This window comes from Vespula pensylvanica, chromosome 15 (genome assembly GCF_014466175.1).
Source record: "Vespula pensylvanica isolate Volc-1 chromosome 15, ASM1446617v1, whole genome shotgun sequence".
NCBI lineage: Eukaryota > Metazoa > Arthropoda > Insecta > Hymenoptera > Vespidae > Vespula > Vespula pensylvanica.
This window is the reverse complement of record NC_057699.1, coordinates 4,567,129-4,575,714: the sequence shown is the minus strand read 5'-3', so window position 1 is coordinate 4,575,714 and position 8,586 is coordinate 4,567,129. Positions and strand designations below refer to the sequence as shown.

The 8,586-nt window shown below is 40.1% G+C and overlaps 4 protein-coding genes and 1 long non-coding RNA gene across 8 annotated transcripts in view; 2 read left to right on the top strand and 3 right to left on the bottom strand.

Annotated features, from left to right (window-relative positions):
- The window catches only part of LOC122634666, a 10,964-nt gene extending 7,124 nt beyond the window's left edge, over positions 1-3,840 (top strand). Inside the window, exons 4-10 of one of the 2 annotated variants that reach the window (XM_043823821.1) lie at positions 481-970; positions 1,261-1,736; positions 1,821-1,960; positions 2,047-2,205; positions 2,306-2,575; positions 3,062-3,313; positions 3,459-3,840. In XM_043823821.1, coding sequence (XP_043679756.1) covers positions 481-970; positions 1,261-1,736; positions 1,821-1,960; positions 2,047-2,205; positions 2,306-2,575; positions 3,062-3,313; positions 3,459-3,794 — 2,123 coding nt within the window. In that variant the 3' untranslated portion in view covers positions 3,795-3,840. Of the gene's footprint in view, positions 1-480; positions 971-1,260; positions 1,961-2,046; positions 2,206-2,305; positions 2,576-3,061; positions 3,314-3,458 lie in introns of both variants that reach the window. The other variant, XM_043823820.1, reaches the window with a different exon arrangement.
- Positions 2,235-3,174, bottom strand: LOC122634673. Its single transcript, XR_006328448.1, has 2 exons — positions 3,041-3,174; positions 2,235-2,616 (listed from the first exon to the last, which is right to left on the bottom strand). It is a non-coding gene; the product is annotated as an uncharacterized LOC122634673 (long non-coding RNA).
- Positions 3,841-4,172: 332 nt separating the features above from the next.
- On the bottom strand, positions 4,173-5,042 carry LOC122634670 (methyltransferase N6AMT1). Its single transcript, XM_043823828.1, has one exon. The coding sequence runs from the start codon at positions 5,040-5,042 to the stop codon at positions 4,395-4,397; it is 648 nt and encodes a 215-aa protein (XP_043679763.1). The 3' UTR covers positions 4,173-4,394.
- A 75-nt stretch (positions 5,043-5,117) lies between these two features.
- LOC122634672 (SNAPIN protein homolog) lies at positions 5,118-5,862 on the bottom strand. 2 transcript variants are annotated; one of them, XM_043823831.1, is made up of 3 exons: positions 5,807-5,862; positions 5,517-5,724; positions 5,118-5,412 (listed from the first exon to the last, which is right to left on the bottom strand). In XM_043823831.1, exons 2-3 carry the CDS (start codon positions 5,696-5,698, stop codon positions 5,118-5,120), a joined length of 477 nt encoding a protein of 158 aa, XP_043679766.1. In that variant the 5' UTR covers positions 5,699-5,724; positions 5,807-5,862. The 2 variants fall into 2 exon arrangements, with proteins under 2 accessions (XP_043679766.1, XP_043679765.1); XM_043823830.1 differs by having other exon boundaries at positions 5,517-5,841.
- Positions 5,863-5,983: 121 nt separating this feature from the next.
- LOC122634669 lies at positions 5,984-8,554 on the top strand. Of its 2 annotated transcripts, none has more exons than XM_043823825.1 (6): positions 5,984-6,114; positions 6,474-6,883; positions 7,004-7,227; positions 7,335-7,390; positions 7,481-7,906; positions 8,009-8,554. In XM_043823825.1, the coding sequence occupies exons 1-6, from the start codon at positions 6,041-6,043 to the stop codon at positions 8,088-8,090; spliced, it is 1,272 nt and encodes a 423-aa protein (XP_043679760.1). In that variant the 5' UTR covers positions 5,984-6,040; the 3' UTR covers positions 8,091-8,554. The 2 variants fall into 2 exon arrangements, with proteins under 2 accessions (XP_043679760.1, XP_043679761.1); XM_043823826.1 differs by lacking the exon at positions 5,984-6,114 and adding an exon at positions 6,346-6,365.
- The last annotated feature ends 32 nt before the right edge of the window (positions 8,555-8,586 follow it).

Sequence of the window (8,586 nt, the reverse complement as noted above, 5' to 3'; positions counted from 1 at the left end):
CTCTCTCTCTCTCTCTCTATCTCTCTACCTCTCTCTCTATCATACACGCGCGCACACGCTCATTCTCTCTCTCTCCCCCTCCCTCTTCCCACATTATAACGTATCGAGATAGAAACACTGCTAGCAAACCTATCAAAACTTCACGTTCGTAATGCACACTCGCGCAACGAGTACGCGTGCGAGCGCGCTTCGCCATAGTTCGCTTATATTAACTCTCGATAATAATTCTTCCATCTCAGCGATCACCGCGCCGATCTACAAGACGAATCGGTGCTCTTCAAAGACAGAGGAACCATCCAAATCGACGTCTACGTTGCATTCCCTTGCGATATTTCCTTTCGTTTTTTTATTCGACTCTTTTTATCCTTCGCATACTCGAGAAATATATGTGCGTACGCGTACATGCATATATATCGAGGATCGAAGCGATGACAAAAGAACGAGTATCTTCGTTCTCGATGAGCTTGTATATTTTTTCAGTTCGCCAACAATCGGACAACGCCTATCTGCCGCCGTACAGTACCCAGAGACCTCCGGAAAAGCCTCGACCCTTCCAGCCGGCAGGAATCAACCAACAGGAATCGGCTTATTCTCCGAGTCAGAACGAAGTGACCAATTATCCTTATCAGAGACCGTCCTCCTTGTACACGCCGTCCAACGTACCCTACTCGTTATCTCCCAACGTTGATACTTCTCACGGTTTATCGACGCCCAGCACTCTCTATGGTTCACCCACCAGTTTACGTCCGTCCTCTACTTACATCCCTCAAGATAATTATGGCAGTTCTCCGACGTTTGGTTCACGGCCGCAATCTTCCACCTTTCCTCCCTTCGGAGGTACGACCGGCCCTTCCAATTATCCATCCGCCGGAACGAGACCTGGGACTTTCCCTTCTTCGACACCCTCGACGTCCCAATCGTCCACTTATTTGCCGCCGCAATACAGTGGCTTCCCGTCGAGCGGTCCAAGGTACACGATTCTTTCTTCCAGCATCTTTAATGGCGTCGCTCGGACTCGGACAATTCGAAGCGGGTCGCTTTCTTATATCTCCTAAGCTCTATCGTCCCGGTACACGCGATCGGAATGAAAAAGCCCGAGAAAAAGAGAAAAGCAGAAGGAGAGCCTAGCGTTGCGCAAGCTACCTTCGAAAGAGCCTGTTAAACGAGATTCGAGTTAAATCGACTGATACGATTGTCCCGGTCTGACGTAACCAGCGAGCTAATCGTTCGTTCTCATTTTTTCTCTTCTTTTGTTAATAGCACTCCAAGGCCACCGTCGACGGCGTTACCGCCAAAAGTCTCGCAACCCGTCGGTGGTTATCCCTCTCAACCAGGTGGTTTCTCGACGACTTATTTACCACCAAAAACCACTGGCTTCCCTTCCAGTACTCCGTCCTCCAGACCCTTCAGCTCCGTATCTCCATCGGCCGGTTATCCCTCTCCCGCCGGTTTCACCACTTCCTACGGATATACCTCTCAAAGACCAGGATTCTCGTCCACCGGTACCGTATCCGGTAGTACGTACGACTCGCAAGGTGGTTACGTTTCGCAGCCATCTCCCAGCCCGGGATTCCCTACGCCTGTCCCAACGGGCACCGTAGACGGTTCCGCCGGTTACACTTACTCGACTCCCGGCGCTACGCCTTCCCCGCCTTTCCCTACGCCCATTGGAACGCCTGGCATCGCTCCCGGTGGAGGAACGACGGGTCCTGGTACGACCGGTACGACTGGAGCTGGTAAGATCCCATTGCTTCTTTTTTTTTTTTCACTACCTTGCACCTTGTCCTTCATAATTTCGTTTATCTTTCCCAACTACGCAGGCGTAACGCAGAACGACGAGGCCGACGACGATCTCAAACATCCACCCCATATTCATAATATCTCGGTCGAATGTGGCAAGACGATGATGACGATCAACATCGAATTCAATCGTGCCTTCGACGGTGTCATTTACTCGAAGGTAACGTTATTACGTTCGCATTAGGAGGAATGACGTTAGAAAGCAAAAGAAAAGAAAGAGAGAAAGAAAACGATCTTTCTTTCCAGGGCTTCTTCATGAATCCAGATTGTCGATACGTCGAACAAAATTCTGGAAAAACCGAGTACTCCTTCACCGTCAGCTTGGACTCTTGTGGAACGCAATTCATCAATGACTTCGAAGGCGAGGCCGGCCAAGCCTATCTGGAAAATGTCTTGGTCTTGCAGGTTCGTTCCTCGACATGTTAGCAACGATCGTTCTAGATAGTTCCAACAGCGAACGCATTTATTTTTCTATTATCAGACATTCAAACAAAAATCTTTGCAGAACGAGCCAGGGATACAAGAGGTCTGGGATACCGTGCGAAGAGTACGTTGTCTTTGGGAGGGTAACATCAACAAGGCGCTTTCGGTAAATTTATCCGTGGATATGCTCAATCAGGAGATCGTGACGTTCAGCGGTGACACGGCGGTAGCTAAATTAGACATACAAATCGGGAAAGGTCCGTTCGCTCCGATAGCCGATGGTTTGGTTAAAATCGGAGAAACCATGACGCTGGTCGTAACCGTGGAAGGAGATCCTGCTTTCGATCTTCAGGTAAGTCTTAAATGCATCCGTACGATGGTTCGATCGCGAAACTACAAAAAAAAAAAAGAAAAAAAAAATATTCGATCGAAACGACAAGTCGGATAAAAATAATTCCACGAAGTAGTTCGTCGACGATGCCGTTTTCGATAAATCGACTTTTGTGCGCATCGACGAATTACTCCGTAGATCGGCACACTGAGAAACGTATTCGCAGAAGCGTAAAATGTCGAGTCACCTTATCCGAGATACGAAATTATTCTACTCGATAATACTTGCGCGTGCCTCAACGATTACGCTTATGGACTACTTTTCATCTGTTATTTTTTGTACTTTTTATTAGTTTTTACTAATTTTCAATGATCGAAACTCGGCACATTGACTAACTATTCCGTGGATACATAAATCGTCGACGAATTGTTCCGTACACGGACGAATTGTTTCTATTGTTTTGTCGTAAGTACATTTCGTCATTACCTTATTCTGTTGTTGACGTAGGTACGCGATTGCGTTGCACGAGACGAGAGCTCTACTAACACCCTGCAGCTTACAGACGAACGTGGTTGCATACTTAAACCAAAATTGTTTGGAGCGTTTCAAAAAACGAACGACACGGGGAATACAGGTGCCTCGATTATAGCCTATGCATTTTTCCAAGCTTTTAAATTCCCCGATGTGATGGATTTATTCATCGAATGTAACGTGGAACTTTGTAAAACGGATTGCCAAGCTTGTCCGGAATCGAATCAAGTGCGTATTATAACTGTACTAATATAATGATGTATTACAGTATACATATCGAGTATATATACATACATACATGCGATTGTAAAGTCGTTCCTGAAACGTACGCATGCTTTACATAACATTTGTATATTTTTCGTTCTCTTTTTAGCAAATCGAACCAGGTAGAAGACGTCGCTCGGTATCTTACGCACCTTCGAACGCGTCGATGGTACCGCTATTGACAGATCCAGTTAGAGTCGGACGTGGTTTTAAAGTGATCATGCTCGACGATTTGAGTGCAGTCAGTAATCAAGTGTTGGAGAACATCGAAGAGTCGTCCTTTGTAAACGAAGTTTCGAAAGAGGAGAACATTTGCATGAGTAATAATGGTTTTTACGCTGCGTTCTCACTCTTGTTAGGTACGCTTATTTTAATGACCGTTAGCGCAGCAGCGTTGCATATAAAATTGCAAAGAATTTATAGGTCGAAATCCATCGATACGTAGTAAGCTATTTAATTTTTTGTTCTCCTGTAAGACGAATCACGTGGTTAGCACGAGCAACAAAAACGAAGTGAATTAATTAATCGACGGTGATTGAAAGGCTATCACTTGAACCAAGATTAATTTTCTCACATGCTATTAATTTATAATCCAAAGTATTAGGAATGCAAAGAATTTCATAGAATATAATGTTCAAAGTGCTCCGCGTCCGTAAATCTCTTATTCGCGACGTAAGCGCATTAGAACAGCCATACGTTACATATCGCTACGATTCTACGGTGTTTTATTTATATATATATATATATATATATATATATATATATAGACACACACACACACACTCACATATGACACGATACAATAAATTATGCTACCTTTAAGTACACGTCAGTTTTGTCATTCCTTTATGATAGTAAAAATGGGTAAACGATAAAGACAAAAGTTTAGATCGTAGTGTGTGTAACATAAATTATACAGAAGTATTTACAACGTTTATTATATGTAATATACAACATTAAAAAAAAAAAAAGAAAAAATCATTACTCGAATAATGCAAATCTTTTTTCTCCCGATTTTATCTCACTCGTACATCGCAATGCCAATTCAACGAGTAGTTGTATTTTTGGTAAAACGCATCACGTACAAATGTTCTCCTCTCACTTTCCTTTCTTTCACAACGGTGCCTATCATATCGAAACGTTTTAACGTTTCTAGGATATAATTCGGATCATTTTCTTTAATAACAACTAGATAAAACATTCCAATGTTCGATAATAATTTAGGAATGTGCGGAAATACTCGTTCCATAACTTCTCTGCCATGATTTCCACCGGCCCACGTTTTAGAAACTAATCTTGTTTCTCTAACTTCTTCGCTCTCCGTTACTACGTACGGCGGATTGAATACGATAATATCGAAAGTTTGCTCGTTACGAATGTTTTTTAATAAATCCATTTGTATAACGTTTATATTGACCAAATTAATGTTACCAGTTTTTTTCGTACTTTTACACGCATAAGGATTTATGTCGACCGCTATGTAGTAACTTTGATTATATTTGTTCAATGCCATGGCCAATGCGGTTATAACTATACCGGATCCGCTACCAATTTCTAAACACATAACCGGTTTCATAACTTTCAAAGTCTCCAAATCGTTCTCTAAGGCGTCTATTAAGAGGAAAGAATCCTCTGCTGGTTCGTAAACAGTTTCGAGATCCTCGTCCGAGAGTTTTACCATAGGAGTATCCATAATCGTGTAACGGAAAAATGCGAATCGGTAGTATCCGAATTATTTCCCTTCGACAGAATCTTCGAACGCTAACGTTTAGTTTTCTGCTGCTTCCTCTTTTTCTTGTATATTGGAAGTACCGCTATACATAGAACTATGATCCAATAGAGCCTTTCTCTTCGCCGTATTTCTCTCTACAGCCTGATGAAGTTTATTTATTCGTTCCTGAGTCGTTTGCAAGATATTGCTTACTACCGTTATTTTTTGCTTAGCGTTTATAAGCTTCTTAACGTAAGAATCGGTCTCGAACGGGCACTGAAGAGCTTCGTTGATTTTCGTCAATACGTCCGTCAATGATTCGATTCGCTGCTTCAATTCTATCTGACATATTCTACAAGAGTAATAAAACAGAAAAGTAATACTTCCGAGTTAAGGAATCCTAAGACGTTCCAGCAACATATAGGTTATAAACATTTTGACTAAAGATTCGAATACCTAGTAGCACGAATTCTTTCGTCCAACTGATCAACGGTTGGCTTCAGTAAACTCATTAAACCTTCCGTCAGAGCATCTCTAGTTGGATTTTCACAAAAATCATCTATTTTATCATCTATAGACGTGTTATCGCTCGCGGTATCTACATCCATAGCGGGAGGCGTTGACTCCTCCGTCGACATAATTTAATCCTGATCCGTCTTCTCAACTGGGAATGTCGGAACAAATTTCCGAATCGGATTAAATTATTCAGCTTTTTCATAAAATCTTACTATTTATAAGATATTTACCATTTCACGTATGTCAAAAGAGGCACGAGATAAATTAACCAGTAGACTTTCCAACCAATGGAAAATTTTTCTTTCGCCATCTAGCGGGAGATTTGAGAATTTGATTGGGACGCCTAGTAAATATCGTACGCAATGAAATTTTGCGGACTGGGGTACAATTCGTCTTGTGTATGCGCATCAATAAAATCCCGGCTTCGTGATCCAATTGAATCTGTACAGTGCAGTTGTTGCGGTATGGCTGACATGGGCTTAAGTTTAGATGACATAATTAAAAAAACTAAACCTTCAGGCATGAGAAACAGAACAGGGTAACGGATTTTTCGAAGATCGTTTATTAAACTTTCTTTTTCGTACTATTTTAATAATCGGTTTGCCTCTAACCTTAAAGAGATGTACGATATCTTGGAAGAAAAAAAAATTCTTCTGTCTCTTCCATCAGTATGATATCATTTTTAAATTCTCATTGATTATAAAACGTTTTACGACGTTATACGCATAATCGAAAACTTATACTATTCTGGAAATAAAAAGAACAATTACTTTTCTAACAACATATGATGTACTTTTTTGAAGATATTTTATGTTCAATTAAATTATTTGAATTTTTATTACAACAAAGTTGCGTCGAACAACATTTGTTTTTATTTAATTAATTTATTACTTACAGGGCCCGTCGTGGCTTCAACAGAGGGTCAAGAGCAAATGGTTCGGTAAGAGGTCGTGGCGCCCATGCTCTTACAGATGCACGTTTCAAGATAATACAAAAAAATCGTGAGAAACTTACCGATGCTAGAGACAAGCTAGCAGAGATCGCCAAACAGAGCGACGCGAGATTGAAATTAGATAAGATACGAGCCTCGCATTTGAAAAGGATAGAAACTCAAGTTTCTGGAATATCGCGGAAAACTGGTAGAAACGGCAGGCTTTCCTTGTCGACTAATAAGATTCCACCTATGATGCCGCATGTAATGCCACCGAATAATTATATGCCACCACCATCTAGAACGATAGGTTACAGACCTCCCTCTTTAGCGGAATCTCACTATTCTGGCGAGATGTCGATCGATTATAACGACGGTATGAATTTTTTATAACGTAGCGTGTGCTATATATATTTATACGTATGTATATATATGCCTCTGATTTTTGAATCGTAAATATGAAACACTATTTATTTCGCACCCTACTTCGTTATAGATTACGCGGTAGATATCATGCCTTTGAGACGAACCGTCAACAATGATTATGCTCCAACGCCTCCACCACCGCCTCCAGTGTTCAGTATCAAACCTTCGTCTCCATACACATGGATAAAACCAACGGGTAATAACGTGACGAGGATCGTACCGTCTCGTAAATCTGATATTGAGAGAGAAAGAGAAAGAGTGAGAGATTATAAAATTATGACACATCCTTTTATGGTAAGTAAAAAAAGCAAAATATTAAAGAAATCCGATTACCGATCGTACGTCATAAATGTTCTAAATCTCTCAAGTACAGCGAAATAATACTCGCTTTATGTCATTAGACAAAGACTGTATCTCCACCTTACAAGGAAGACTGGACCTTTGGTACAAAATCACGGTAATTATTCGAAAACGATCGAAATCGTGATTATGAAATCGTTCTTTTTTCTTTCTCTTTTTCTAACACTTTTTTTCCATTTCATTACAGGACTATTTTAGCCGAAGATTCAATCGATTCCAAGTATTACGAACCTAGAAGTCAAAGAGATATAGGAGTAAAATCGCGTCTTGATTCAATTCCAAGTAAATCAAGATTGGATCATTTGTCTCGACCAAAAACTAGTTCGAGTTCGTCGAGTCAGTCGACCGGATACAGAATCGTAGTATCCAACTTGCAAGCGAATGTCACCCAAGAGGATATCAAAGAATTGTTCGAGGATGTTGGAGAATTACTTATTTCTAGATTAGTACGTCCAGGAACTGCGGAAGTTATATACAAAACGTTAAAGGATGCTACTAAAGCGGTGGAAACTTATCACAATAGACAATTGGACGGCCATCCGATGAAATGTTTACTCGTTAATCCAAGACCAAAAAATAATCCAACTGGTCCGGCCGTCAGATCAATTTCAGAGTAAGTGTACTTGTAGCTCTGCATATGAAATCTCTCGCGCGCTCGTTAAAAAATAAATGAATAAATAATGAAAATTATCTATCATTTTGCGTTTTCTTCCAGTTCAAGAAGAAGCGTTAGTTCGAGCTACGTACAACCAAGTTTAGGAGCCGTTCATCGTGCATTATTCGACGATCCTAATTAAATGTATCGGATTTGTACGTGAGGAATTCATATAAAAATTTTAATTATAATGCAACGGCGATGCATAATATTAGTAAAAAAAAAAAAAAGAAAAGAAAAGAAAAGAGAAAAAAAAATAATAAAAGAAAAGAGAAATAAAAAGATGAAGCAAGGAAAAAGAACTAACGAGGATAGAAATTAAAACGACGTGTGTGTTGCCTGAATTTTTTTATGCGTTAAATTAAATCAAAATAAAACTCGATATCGCGAGCAAATTTACTGGAGAAACAAGAATTCCATCGTTTCGTAATTCATTATTCATCAGTTGTAATCTCTCTCGCGCGAATCACGGTTTCTTATAAAATAGTATATAAAAAATTAAAATTGGAATTGTGTTTGGTAATCCAAAATCATTATTATGCCCTATTTCGTTGTATAATAAAGAGAAGAAATAAAATAATAAAACGTATGTATGTATGTATGTATGTGTAATCTTGTCTGGTTTTTCTTTTTTTTTT

What these genes read in the sequence shown, in the direction of transcription:
- LOC122634672 (XM_043823831.1), bottom strand. Translation starts at nt 5,698, where the DNA reads ATGTCGACGGAGGAGTCAACGCCTCCCGCTATGGATGTAGATACCGCG. An exon ending in GAAAGAATTCGTGCTACTAG is followed by an intron (nt 5,413 to 5,516) that starts GTATTCGAATCT and finishes TTACTCTTGTAG; the next exon opens with AATATGTCAGATAGAATTGA.
- LOC122634669 (XM_043823825.1), top strand. Translation starts at nt 6,041, where the DNA reads ATGGCTGACATGGGCTTAAGTTTAGATGACATAATTAAAAAAACTAAA. An exon ending in GGCATGAGAAACAGAACAGG is followed by an intron (nt 6,115 to 6,473) that starts GTAACGGATTTT and finishes TATTACTTACAG; the next exon opens with GGCCCGTCGTGGCTTCAACA. An exon ending in GCCGTCAGATCAATTTCAGA is followed by an intron (nt 7,907 to 8,008) that starts GTAAGTGTACTT and finishes GTTTTCTTCCAG; the next exon opens with TTCAAGAAGAAGCGTTAGTT.
- LOC122634670 (XM_043823828.1), bottom strand. Translation starts at nt 5,042, where the DNA reads ATGGATACTCCTATGGTAAAACTCTCGGACGAGGATCTCGAAACTGTT.